The 14,579-nt window shown below is 33.1% G+C and overlaps 1 protein-coding gene across 1 annotated transcript in view; it reads left to right on the forward strand.

Moving 5' to 3' along the window:
* The window catches only part of ZFR (zinc finger RNA binding protein), an 84,931-nt gene that overhangs the window by 50,261 nt on the left and 20,091 nt on the right, over positions 1–14,579 (forward strand). Inside the window, exons 11-17 of the mRNA XM_068990386.1 lie at positions 341–486; positions 3,926–4,088; positions 5,174–5,379; positions 6,072–6,222; positions 8,524–8,665; positions 13,213–13,310; positions 14,172–14,267. Coding sequence (XP_068846487.1) covers positions 341–486; positions 3,926–4,088; positions 5,174–5,379; positions 6,072–6,222; positions 8,524–8,665; positions 13,213–13,310; positions 14,172–14,267 — 1,002 coding nt within the window. The remainder of the gene's footprint in view (positions 1–340; positions 487–3,925; positions 4,089–5,173; positions 5,380–6,071; positions 6,223–8,523; positions 8,666–13,212; positions 13,311–14,171; positions 14,268–14,579) is intronic.

Here is a 14,579-nt window from a genome sequence, read left to right on the forward strand (position 1 = left end):
CTCAGATATCTAGAATCATTTATTTACAAACAAGCAAAGGAATACTAAATACCCATCAGTCTCCTAAGGATTTCTTTTATTGGTTAACAGTAAATTAAGTACGTTTTGCATACTAAACTTGAAGAACCAAGAATTTTGGGGATGGGAAGGAAGAAAGAATGTTTATGAATATATTTTGACTTTTTCTCTGATTCAACTTATTTTACTACATTTACTCTTGTAATAGATTTGCAAATAAAAGCCTCTATGATGAAAGAATATGTGGGATTGTATGATTTAAGATATGTGTAGATTGTTGGAAGGATTGTTGGTTTTTCAAATATCTTGTCTATGTTAACAGAAAAAAGTAAATCCAGATTTGCAAGTAGAAGTAAAGCCCAGTATTAGAGCAAGAAAGATTCAAGAAGAGAAAATGAGAAAGCAAATGCAGAAAGAGGAGTACTGGCGAAGGAGAGAAGAGGAGGAACGCTGGAGAATGGAAATGAGGTAGTATTTTTAACTTTTAGTACCATGATAGGTGGTTTAGACTTTCTAAGAAACTTAGCTGTTCTGAGTATGTGACTCCCATTCAGAGCAATCCAGATTTATTTGAAATATTTTTAGTTTTCACTTGTGAGGGAGATACTAGGTCTAGGAAAGAAATGCATTACAGTTAAGTTACTGGCTATTCTAATATTTGACCATGTCCTTGGTATTAGGACTTACTTTGTAAATAATATCTTTTATATATTTAACTGCATAAATAGTTTAATATCATAAATAAATGCCTCAATTTAAAGCAAAATAGAGCATTTGGTTACATGACAAAAAATATCCTAAATATAAGATTGAGTAGATTCTAGACATTAATAATGTGTAGGGTTTGTTTTAAAAACTGTAGAAGCTACAAGTAGGGATAAATGAGAAAATAGGTTCAGTAGATACAGAAATGTTTAGTTTTATTGATATAACTGACGTATCTTTAAGTGGCACAATTCATTGATTTTATTCACAGAGTTGTGCAGTTACCAGCACAGTCAGTTTTAGAACATTTTTATGACCCACAAAAGAAACCACAAACCCATTTAGCAATCAGTACCTATTTCCCCACCAACTCCTCCGTCTACTCCTGGGCAACCACTAATAAACTTCATCTTAGTAGATTGCCTGTACTAGAGATTTCACATAAATAAAATCATAAAACATATTGACTTTTGTGTCTGGCTACTTTTCACTTAGCATGATGTTTTCAAGTTTCAAGCATGTTATTGCATATATCAGTACTTTATTTTTTATGCATGCATAATATTTCATTACATAAATGTGTCACATTTTATTTATCTGTTTATCAGTTGATGGACATTTGTGTTATTTCCACTTTTGGGTTATGAATACTGCTGCCATAAGTGTTTGTGTACAAGTTTTTATAACCCACTTTTTTTCATTTACATACCAACTTGTAAGTAAGCTAAAATTATTTTCCATGGGTATGTAATACTTTCTTGTGCAGATGTAAAATTTTCTTTATAACCCGTTTCCTATATTTTTAGATATTTAGAGTTTTTCATGGTATTTCCCTATTGTTATTACACTGACCAACCTTGAGGCAGTATTATTGCGTAAATCACTATCAGTTGACACTAATCAAATCCCAGAAGCAAAAATGTTGACAGATAACTGTACTTTTGCCTGTGCTAGATAGTTTAACTTAGTGATCCTCAAACTTTTTGGTCTCAGGACCTTTTATAACTCAATAATTATTTTTTAATATAAATTTATTTTAATTGGAGGTTAATTATTTTACAATATTATAATAACTCAATAATTATTGAAGACTCTGAAGAGTTTTTGTGTATGTGGGTTATAGGCTGTCAACATTGTATTAGAAAGGAAAACTGAGAAGTTTCAGTATTTATGAACTTATTTTTATATAACTTTGTTTAAATATAGTTAAATAGTATTATTAATTATAATATTAAATCAGGTGTATTTATTAATATGATAATGGTAAATATAATATGCTAACTATAATAACTGTTTCTCCTCCAGAAATAATGACATTGTTTTACATTTTTGCAGATCTCTTTAATGTCTAGCTTAAGGCAGCCTCATTCTCCTTCTGCTTCTGTGCTCAACAGGTTGTGATAACACATTTTGCCTCTGGATAACTCCACTGTAGACTCATAAAGAGAACAGAGAAAGCAAATATTGAGAGTAACTTTGATGTCATGAATCCCCCTGAAGGTGTCTCAAGGACTACCTTGACTACCCAGACCACACTTTGAGGGCTGCTCCTATAATTTATTAAAATATCTGCCTGTGAGAAATAGAAACATGAAAGCCAGTTTTATTTCAACTTTGTATTACTGGCAAATTAAATTTTTATTTCATGCTTAATCACTTAGATTTCTTTTGTGGTGAATTGCCTATTCATTTGCTAACTTACCTGTTAACAGATTTGTACAGACACTTCTTATAGCTATTAACCCATTAACATGTTATCTTTAAATAATCTTTAATGTTATTTATCAATTTTTCTTTTTTATTTATTTAAATGTAACTTTGTTCTTATGAAATTTCTGCCTTTGTAATGCACTGGCAATTTTTCTCTATACCTAGATTATGCAGTTACTTCCTGTTTTACTGCTATACTGTATGCCAGGAAGTAGCATATAGTGTGTTAGGCACTATAGTATACTATGTTTACCAAGTATGAATTGGTAAACAATCAATATTTAAATATGCCCTTATGTAACCTAAACATCATTAGTAATAATAGAATATTCAAAACTAGAATGAACATGGTTTTCCAGGGCCTTCAAGCTGTTATTATTCATTTTCTCTCATGACCTGAATAAAATTAGAAGTATGATTCTATCTGTCCTAAATTGGATGACCCAGAAAGCACTGCTTATTCCTGACCTGAAGAAATAATGGTTTCTACAGTACTACTTGAGAAGCATACTTCTTTCTTACGTTTTGTATTAAATGAATTTGTCTAGTAAAAATTCATTGTTAATAAAAATTTGCTATAAAGACATGACTGCCTAGGGAATTATTGGTATCCTAGTTTGAAGCTGAAGGCAAAGATAGAACTGAGAGGGAGAGAGTCATATGGTGAAAAATTAGATTCCAAAAATGTTGACTATTAAAACAGAGGCTACATGCTAACTGCCCACCAAGTTCAGCCCATGGGTGTTTTATTTGGTGCCCATAGTATTTTTTTGGACACCAGCATGAATCAACATTTAAAGACCATGAGATTTCACAAAAGTCCTGATTGACCTTGGGATAACCATCTGGTATTCCCTTGTGACAGTAATTAATAGCTGTGCGGCCCTCTTGTCTCTAGCCAGAACATGTGTTTTCCTTCTTTACCATACTTCCCATCATCCTTAGCATGTCCCCAAAAGTGAAATGGGATGTGAGTTGCCATTTATCCCTGTTGTTTTTCCTCATTGTAGAAAAATGTCTTTGTCTCTCTCTGTATCAGATGAGGAAATTAAAGGTTGTCTTAAGAAGTTCTCTCTTACAAAAAAAAATAGCACATTTCTTTGAAGACATGAGGAAAATACCTGAATGTATGCTTTGGGTCTTTCACTCACACACTTTATTAGTCTGGCCACATGAGGTAGGCGTTTAAGTTTACAATCTCTACTGTCAAGAGGAAGAGGTTGGAATGAACTGTGAGGTTTCTGGTGCTTGTTTTTTCAACTCTGTCTTCAGACTGTGAAATTTTGTTTTGCTTTTATCTTTGTTTTCTCATCTGTTCATTGGGATTCACTTTCATTCACTAATTAATGAAAGCAAATTTAATCTGATACAGAGGGGGAAAGAAAGGTGTTAGCTAGACTGATCGGGGTTTTTTATTGCTTTCTATATTATTATTGATGTAAATTCTGGGGGTGTATTTTTCGAAGTGGCTTACAGTATCATTATGTTTCAGACGTTACGAAGAGGACATGTACTGGAGAAGAATGGAGGAAGAACAGCATCATTGGGATGATCGCCGCCGAATGCCTGATGGAGGCTATCCTCATGGTCCTCCGGGCCCACTAGGCCTTCTGGGAGTCCGACCAGGCATGCCTCCTCAGCCACAGGGGCCTGCAGTGAGTGTCCACTCTATTTACATAGACAGTGAAAGTGTAAGACTGGTTCAGCATTAGAAAATAACAGTTTGAAGAGCTAATTTTTAGACTTAATAATATCCAAATCTCAATATGTTTTTCATCTGATTTAGAATTTTCTCTCCTTTTAGTATACTTTCTCAACTTGTGTACTTATGTATAAGGACTTTGTAGAATTTCCATGAATCTTTCTTATTTTCAGTATAAACTAAGGGAGCAGATCTTAAGAGGTTTTTTTTTTACCTTTGTTCTTTAGATTATCAAGAACAACTAATTTTGAAGGCTGTTGCTTTAGCTTCAGAATTATTTCTGTCTTCCCATTATGTATGGTTTAGAGTCCTTTTTTCAAACGTTTAGCATTCAGAACCTACCACTACTTCTAAATTTAAGTGCATGATAAGGGGTAGGTAGATAGAGTCCATGGGGTCACAGAATTGGACACAACTGAGCAACTAACACATAAGGGGTAGGTAAATGGTTGGAGACAACACACGGTGGATGTATTAGAACTGTAGGAAGGAGATGCATCCTGAGAGTCTGCATTCTGTAGAAACTAGATAAAAGATACCTGGCTTATGAGGAGCATTTCATATAAGTTCAGACTATAGAAAACAAGATTTTTTTTTTCTTTGTACTGGTTTTCCAGAGAGCACTTAGAAGAAAACAGTCTAAATTCCTGCTCTTTAACCTATTCTTTCTCATTTGTCTTCCCATAGAATAAGAATTTGTAAAATCCGTTTTGTTAAAAGCAAAACATTTGAGAACTGGTTTTAAAGTTGTATAAAATGTATTTTCATAACTTTAAGATGGTATGTATTATAACTTGTTTTGAGTGCATAACATACATACTTACATACTCACTTTCAATACTGTACCTTTCTACAGTTTACATTTTTGTTTTTACCAAAATGGGAAAAAAAGGAGAAGATAGCTTTAAATGGACATTCTGTATAAGTGGCTTTCTTACTGAAAAATGCAAAGCGTATGTGTAGTTGAAAAATAGTAGTTTACTTTTGCTTGGGAAACATTGTTTTAATGGAGTTACCTCTTTTTTTTCCAATCTCCAGCCCTTACGTCGTCCTGACTCATCTGATGACCGTTACGTAATGACAAAGCATGCTACCATTTATCCAACTGAAGAGGAATTACAGGCAGTTCAGAAAATTGTTTCTATCACTGAACGTGCTTTAAAACTTGTTTCAGACAGCTTGTCTGAACACGAGAAGAGCAAGAGCAAAGAGGGAGATGATAAGAAAGAGGGAGGTAAAGACAGGTGTGTTTGCCGAGTTTTTTACTTTTGTATAGTTTTGATTTTTTTTATGTAGACTTACCTTATACTTGAAATAAAAGTTACAAAGACTAAAAATCCTCTGGTAGTCTACATGTGTTATGCTTGTGTTAGATTTTAAATGTATTCAGCTGCTTTCTGCTGAAATGAAAAATAATTTCATACAATCTCCAACCTTGTAATTTACTCACTGTATTTAAACTTACATAAAACTATTTCAAATCTGTTTTCAAAGCAGCCGTTGTAGTTTTCCAGTTGCATTCAGCTATTCAGTGTTTATTCATTTATTGCATCTGTTCCATGTTTGTTCATTCTTTTAACAGCTTATTTTATCTTTAACACATTGACCCATAAGCATGAATAAGCTCAAACTTTAGCAACATCTTTATATCTGTGTATACTAAACATGACTTTTGTTATTCTAATTTATGAGACAGAAAAGCATTAATGTCCTTTGCTTTTCAGTTGTTCCTGAGAACTTAGCTCTTGATTTATTAATTTTTTCATATTTCTTATCTAAATAAAGGGTATTTCTAAAAATATTAAATGTTCTTATACTATAGTTGATGCAAATTTTAATGATGTAAAAATTATTTCATTTACTACTGTGTGTTGAGAGATTATCATGGTTGTGGTTAAGAAGGGAAATGTCATAATATAACTTGATTTCACCACAGAGCTTTAAAAGGAGTTTTGCGAGTGGGAGTATTGGCGAAAGGATTACTTCTCCGAGGAGATAGAAATGTCAACCTTGTTTTGCTGTGCTCAGAGAAACCTTCAAAGACATTATTAAGCCGTATTGCAGAAAACCTACCCAAGCAGCTTGCTGTAAGTATTATGGAAATATTCATTTTCACCCCTTGTCTAGTTCAGAAGTTTTTGGCAGGACTAACTGTGCTTCAGCTTAAACCTAAGCCAGCCTTTAAAGTTTTGGCTTGATTTTCCAAATTGCTTGATTGTACAAATTGGTAGCACAGTTTTTCTACTTTGTTTTTTTAGGTTCTATGGTGCTTCTGTTCAACATGAAGCCATCTTGCTAATTTATTTTAAAATGTAAAGCTGCAGCACATGTCCTCTTCCTATTCTTTTTCCAAGGTTTGAATCATAAGAGAAGACAGTTGTTCAGGGAAAATTTTCATTTTTTGATTTTTTTTTTTTAAACAAAGCCCATGTATAAATAGTAAGCTTAAAGTTTTAGAATTCATGAACTTCTTGCCTATTTAGTTGAATACATGTTTTTAATAAAGTATAGTAACTAAAATAGAGACTTTCTGATTTGACTTTTCCCAGCTTTATTATGATTACTTTCCATTTTGTAAATGTTATAATGGTAACAATGACTTGTTGCTGTCTCCATCCAGGAAGTTGTGGCAAATTCAATTAATAGAATATCCCTTTTTGGTCCTACAAAAACAAAACTTTTTAAGTTCGAATTTAAAAAAATTTTATTATAGTATCTTGTCAGAATCACAGACTGAAATTTAAAACAAAGGTTCCTTGAATAATTTAATGTATAAAACTTACTTAGGTATTTGAAATTCAAGAATTGGCATTTCATTGGTAGTATGTGTTGTACAGTAATGTTAAAATAAATAGTACCTGACCACAGCAAACCAGCTGATACCAAAATGGATAGTGAAGCATGCCATTAAACTTGAGCTCTGATGACTCTGGCACTTATTGTTGTTTGCTGTCTATTACCATTGTTCCAGATGTGAGATTTTTTTAAATTGTGGATGAGTCTTTTTAAGCATAGGAGCCAGGAGAATTGTAATTGTGTGTCTACTTGTTATACTTCCTTGAGGCTGCTAGGGCAGTGAATGGGAGGAAAAGAAGCTTGAGGACTTAGAAAAAAGTATGTAGTTTGCAAAGAAAAATCTTAAATTGTTGTGTTTTGTAAAACTACAAAGGAGAAAATGTTATATTCTAACTGAACAATCAGTAGTTAAGCTAATTCTTTACAGCACATTCTTTACCATCTGAGCCATCAGGGAAGCCCCAAAACAAAATACAGTTTCCAAATCAATCTGTACTTGTACAGTGGATAAGCAGAAAAGATAGAATTATCATCATCACTATCGTAGTTAACGTCTACATGATACTGTGTTCCAGGCACTGTTTTCAGTTCTTTGTGTAGTTCATCCATTCATTCTTCCTACAGTCTTACAGGTTAGATAAATTGTACTGTTCCCATTTTATAAAAACGGGTATAGGGGAGTTAAATATTTGCCCAACTTCACATCATTAGTAAAATAGCAGAGCTAGGATTTGAACCTAGATTGTTGTTGCTGTTCAGTCACTAAGTCATGTCCGACTCTGCGACTCCTTGGACTACAGCACACCTCGCTTCCCTGTCCGTCACTGTCTCCTGAAGTTTGCTCCAACTCATATCCATTGAATATGATGCCATCCAACCATCCCATCCTCTGTTGCCCCTTCTCCTCCCCTCAGTCTTTCCCAGCATCAAGGTCTTTTCCAGTGAGTTGGATCTTCACATCAAGTGGCCAAACTATTGAAGCTCCAGCATCAGTCCTTCCAGTGAACTTAGAGACTATACTGGGAACACTCCATGTAATTTCTAGAGTCTTCCTTTGTTCATGTATACTGTACTGAAGCTTATTACATGTATACTAAATTGCAGTGAATCCTGTTGTTGTTGGGTTTTTTTCTGTTGAGCAAAACTTTCTGCTCCCTGATTTAAAATGTAGATCTGTTGATTTCACAGACAAGGTGCACTGGGTATGGTTGAATTACGGCTCCTGTTAGTTTCAGGCATCTATTTTAGTCTCAAATACTAGCTACCTGGATGCTACTTTAGGAAGGTATGGTAATAACTATAGCAGTGTTTCTTTCATCGAAAAATTCATCATCTAAAAGGTGCAGACACACATACAGATAACTCATATGATACAAATAATGGTAAATACTAGTTCAAGAAAGAATTCTAAACGGAAAAAGGAGCGAGAGGTTATAATTTGCTTGTTTTGCAAGGCTTGGAGGGAAATAGTATATGATCTAGTCCTTACAAAATGGTTAAAGTAATGTGAGAAAGTGAAAGAGCCATAATGAAACTGCTTTGTTTGATAATGTAAGAGGGCCAGCTAATTTCTTGTACTCTTCATTATATAGGTTATAAGTCCTGAGAAGTATGACATAAAATGTGCTGTTTCTGAAGCGGCAATAATTTTGAACTCATGTGTGGAACCCAAAATGCAAGTCACTATCACCCTGACATCTCCAATTATTCGAGAAGAGAACATGAGGGAAGGAGGTTGGAAAGCCATTAAACATTCTACTTTTTATTAACTTCTTTTTTTTCCATTTACCTACTCTTTAAGATGGCATTAAGCCCTAGAAGGCAACATGCTGGCATTACATATGAATCTGATAGATTTGACTTACATAGCAACTAGTTTTGCTTAAGATTATTTCCCAGATCTTTTATTAGTGTGTTTTTAGTAATGTACTTTTATATAAAACACTCATAGTATTCATTTTCTTGATTTGTTTTTCTTTTCTTGCTAACCTCAGACTTCTGGAAAAAGTTTAAATTATTCTTAGTCATAAGCATAGTTGACTTATGAAAAATTAAGTATTGCTAGTAAAGGGCCACAAATTTAACTTCTCTTAAGTCATTGTTCTTGTCTTTAAAAAGACAAGGGAGTTTCATAAGTAAAATTGGTTGAATACTCATAACAGTTTATGAGACATTGTTATATATGTAATCATGGATTTGGCTTGTCCTGAGGTAAATATTTCTGGTTCTCTGAGGTTGCTCTTTGGTTTGGAGCGCTTTCATAAATGCAGAGCATCCTAATGCACTTAGATTTGGGCATCTGACCCCCGCTTTTCTACCAGAGATTTGAAAAATAAATGATGGTAGGCGTAGTTAATGAGTTATAGCACAATTAGGGGTTTTTAACTTACTTTACAATTGTAGTCTGTAAAAATCCTGCTGGTGCCAGCAATGTTGCTTTAGGGACTGTCCTATAACATTTTCAAAGCTTCAAAAGCTTTTAAGCCAAAAAGCATGGTCAGTGTCTGCGGTATGTTGGTTCTGTTGTTTTATGGGTCAGATAAAATTTACTTTGTTTCCTTTCATGTTGTTTTTGTACATCTTAATTGGTTGAATATGGAGTTATATGGCCTATACTAATATTTCTTTGTGATACAGATAAAGGAGAAAAGAATACTTAAAATTAATTTGTCTAAAATAGCATGAGTAGGCTCTCAATTATTATCCCTTTAAATTTGTTTTCTTACAGCAAGCAGGTTTTTTTTTTTTTTTTAAGGCACTGGGCTTTACACAACCCAGGAAGACAACATTTTTACTAAAAATGCGATCATTAAGAGACTTGCCTAACTTTGCATACATAATATAGATATACCACATATCAGGACTTGTACGTTGTATAAGCTTTTATCTTAAAAATAAGTGGGTTTTGTGTGAAGGTTCTTTTATATGAGCATGAATTTCCACTCAAGGTCTGGCTGTGGATATTGCTAGAAAAACAGTTTCTGAGTCAATCTGATCAATTGGGATGCAGCATATGACTCTTAGGATTTGAAAAGGAAATCTTTGATTATGTTATAGATAAAAGTTACTGTATTTAGTATGAAATTATACTCATAATCACTTAACTTTATTTCAGAGCACATTTTGTCCAGTTATATTTAGGTTTACTTAAATTTGTGCAGTATTAATAATTATCATATTTGTAGTCATCTTTAATAACCTATCCCTTCTAAAGGAAACAAAATTATACTTTTGTCTGACCCAGACTTGAGTTAGAATTATTGTTCTGAATTTCATAAGTATTACAGTAAAAGAAATGATCAGTCCAAAATTGAAAGATTTTCTTCAAGACACTGAGCTGAAAAGTTGGATGTGCAAAAAGTGTAGAAACACTGATAGTGTTCCTTGCTGCAGATAACTGCAGTAAACCATGTCTTTAGCCTCATTATGAAGATTGCTGCAGAATAACGGTATGTATTCTCCCTCACTGCAGCTCTGAATGCTCTGTGTCTTAAAATCATTTAAAGCCTCTAGCTTGCTTTGGGGAGTTAGTCCAAGGGTAAGGAAGGCTTTGCCGGAAGAGTACTTGTAAACCGTGAGACTGGTGACTTGCACATAGTTGTTGTAGGCTCTTAAATGCGTAATGGTCCTGTTTAATACAAAAAATTATTTAAAGGATATGATTAAATTTCCCAAATAACTGTTAAACACATGACAGATCTATTTTACAGTACTGTGTTTGACAGTTAAACATTAAGTAAACCTTTAATTGACGTGAAGCTTAAAATGTTCAAATGTTCTAACCCTTGCTACAGCATCTCTTCTGTAGCAAGTCAAGTATTGTGTGTGTTTTTTTCCACCTTTAGCTTATCAGGCCCGGTCCAAAGCCTTCTAGCAGAGGGAATTGATTCCTGTCAGGGGTTGCTGCCAAGACATCGGAAGGATTTTTGACCAAGGTTTTCAAAAGCTCAGTGTCACACCTGCCATTTGATTTAAAGAGGGATATTGGATGCAGAGTCTGGCATTTATTGTCCTTTGTGTGGCTGTTCTGTTTGTTTTGTCTTTGTCTCTTCTAGAATTGAGCAGTGTTCACACTAGTTTTTAAATTGTTGGGTGGATTATATATTTTACATAACCATGTTAATTTAAATTAATATATTCCCATTAACTTTTAATCATAAAATAGTGTGGACACAGCGTGTCTTCTAACTGGTGATTAACCCCTTAAAATTCATAAAATACCTCTTGTAGGGTAAGAATTTGCTTTTTTTTAATAAATTAATTTTTGTTTTGTTAACTGGGTTATTAGGAAGCAAGTATGATTTTAGTACAATATATCTAAGGGGTTAATCCACTTGAAATATAGAATGGATGCAAAAATCCACACTCTAAATTTGACAGAAGTTTCCTACTTATAGCTCTTAATTTGTTTTTAAATTGCAGTAGGTGTCTTGGCATCTTTGAAATTGTATCATTAATTTAAATTTCCGAAGTTATAAATGTTTGTGTGCAAAAAGAAAACTTTTCTTACATTGGAGGAAATTAAAACATGAATTAACATTAAAATTCAGAAACTTTAGAGATTACACATTATCACCTATTTGCATTTTAGCTTTAGCAAATAACATAAATAAGAGACATGGAAAGGGTTCTTCAGCCTGTTCTATAACCTTGCTTTGGGGAGTGGTTTTTTGTTGTTGTTTCTTTTTTTTAGTTCTTCAATTAGCTGTGCTTTCCGGTGTCCTTTTTCCTTCTTTCAGAATAGCCCATTTCTTAATTATGTTCACTATAGTTTTGGATTCAGTAGTTGATCTTGCAGATTTTGAGGTTATTTATTGGTTTTTTAAAATTACTAGTATTTCTGACTTGCTACTCTCTTTTTAGTGCCCAAGTTCCTCTTTCAGTGTTCATTTTCAGAATGCCACACAGTGTTTTTTGAGTGTCTGTAAGTCTCCCTTCTAATATGTTCTCTGAAAATCCATGCCATCTGATTGTTTAAGGAGTAAGAACTAAGAAAAGAAAGCCCAGACAAGGGATACAATTTTTTATCACTTTAAAAATATGCTTTTTAATATATCTTCTACTCAAATAAGGACAAGTATCTTTTAAGATTTCTGAATGTTCATACAAAAATATACCATCAAATAACTTGCCCAGAGTTGCAGTGGTACTCTTAAAATTATCGTTCATGTGTTCTTTTATCATATATTTCATTGTTTGTCTCATATTCATTTGGTACCCTCAATGATTTATTAAATCATCTACTAAATGTGCTTTAATTTGGGTGCTTTCTATCGAGAAGACTGCTAAATTCAATAAATTACTTGCCTAGCATGTTATTTTCCTATATTTAGAAAATGTTTAAATATCACCAAGAATTGTGAATTAGATTTAGTTATGAATAGTTTGATTAGCAACTTTTATATACATTTTACCTATATGTTTAGATTAATGTAAGCTGGCCCTCCAACTAGTTTTATTAATATAAAGTTTTTGCCCTGATTTAAGTTCAGATTTTCTTCTCAAGTTTTATATAACTCATTTATATTTTATATAATAATTGATTAAAATCAGTTATTATAAACTCTATAACGTAAAAGATTGTGCATATTTATCATCAAACCATTCTGCTTACTGTATCTGTTCTATTTCTATACTTACTCTGTTTAAGCAGGCTAGTTCCTGTTGCCCTTTTCTACTTTACTCATTGTTTCTCTCCAATTATTCTTTCTTTGGAATACTTTATGGGAACTTTGAATTTTAAAGGGCATTTCGTATTCCTTTACAACTAAAGTGCTCTGGTGGAAGAGAAATCATTGAACTCCTAGAAATGCCTGTTTTTGGCTCCTTATTTTTTCTGATTGTTACTACATTGATCATCCCATATTTATCATTAGTTCTTTGACATTTTAGTCCCAAAATAACCTGTGACCATTTAAAATACTGAACAAACAGGATAGTTTACTGTACATTCGCATTTATTAAGGTGGATTTTTGTGTTCCCTCTTGTTGTCTTTGTGCTGGTGCACTGTATCCAGTAATCCTTCCTTTTGATTTTCTTTTGGTGGGGTAGGGTTTATATTTGTAGAAATTACTTATTATATTTCTAAATTAAAGAGTTCAATTCTTAATCTTCATATTAGATTTATGTAAATTTGTTAAATAACTTCCTGGGTTACTTTAAAGTGCTGACAAAACCCTCAAATGGCTCGTGTGACATTGATGCTACTTTAAGGAAGTGTCTTGCTCACCTGGTCAAACACCCATTCCTCACTGCATTTTGCCAATTCAATCCATTTTAGATGTAACCTCGGGTATGGTGAAAGACCCACCGGACGTCTTGGACAGGCAAAAATGCCTTGACGCTCTGGCTGCTCTACGCCACGCTAAGTGGTTCCAGGTTCGGAACATCATTTTACTTTTTTCTTGTAGCCTTATGAGAGAGTAGTTCAGTACAACATGTTTAACTGTGTTTAAACATTTCAAAAGATTGCCCAAGCAATACTACTTTAAATATCAGAAAATATGTTAACATAGAAAGCTGGGTATGAAGATCTGCATATTGCAGGTACTATTAATTTGACAATAAACTAGGATTTTGGGGGTGTTTTGTAGTTTGGGTTTTTTTATTTTTATTTTTAGTGGCTATATTTGAAGCTGACTTGTTCAGGAACATCACATGTTTGTGTATATATATTATATTCCATAAGGCTGCAGATTAACTTTGCTTTAAATAATGGAATATGTGTTTAAAGCTTTGTGTATAGTTTTAAGATTTTTTCCCCTCTTTCTCTTAAGTTAATAAGTGTAGGGAATGAAAGGTGAGGAAGCAGCTGTTTGGTTTAGTGACTTTGCAGTTATGCAAAGGCACAGAAAGGAAACCAAACAGATTTCCTTAATCTTTCAGTCCCTAGACAAACTTTTTAGCTCTTTACTTTTTCTTTTATTTCTAACGTAGGCAGACTTTTTTTTTAAGTTTACTGATTTAAATGAACACAGGTCAAGGTTCACAGGGGATCAAGAACAATTATTCTTGTATAATCTGTTTACTTTGACCTAAAATATCAGCTTTTAAATACTAACCCTGGCATAAAATATTGCTGTAAATGGCAGCTCATAGAATCCAATTTTAAGTGTGGTTATTTTTGTTTTATTTTTATCTGAGCTTCCATTGAACAGTGGTATTTTAACTTTTTTTTCATCAAGGGATATTTTTAATATTTCTAAGATTAATTCAGTTGATTTTTGTGTTGCTCTCAAGGCTAGAGCTAATGGTCTACAGTCCTGTGTGATTATCATACGTATTCTCCGGGACCTCTGTCAGCGAGTTCCAACTTGGTCTGATTTTCCAAGCTGGGTAAGTAATATGTAACTGTATGTGAAAAATAAACATCTCAGAAATATTTCTGCAGTTTTTTATAGCCTTGTCTTATATCTAATTATCAGCTTTATTTCCATTTCCTAAATGGAGTTTTTTCTTTTTCTCATGAGAAATCCTAGGGTCTTATCAGACTGTTTAACTTGCTAAGAATTATACTTGATTTTCTTTTTGTATTTTCCTCTTTTTTTTTTTTAATCTTCACACAGTGTTTATTACTTTTATAGATGTAATTATTAGTTGTACATATATAAAGATACAAAGAAAATTTTAAATGAGCTATTAATCTCC

Source organism: Capricornis sumatraensis, chromosome 18 (assembly GCF_032405125.1).
Source record: "Capricornis sumatraensis isolate serow.1 chromosome 18, serow.2, whole genome shotgun sequence".
In the NCBI taxonomy this organism is placed as follows: Eukaryota; Metazoa; Chordata; class Mammalia; order Artiodactyla; family Bovidae; genus Capricornis; species Capricornis sumatraensis.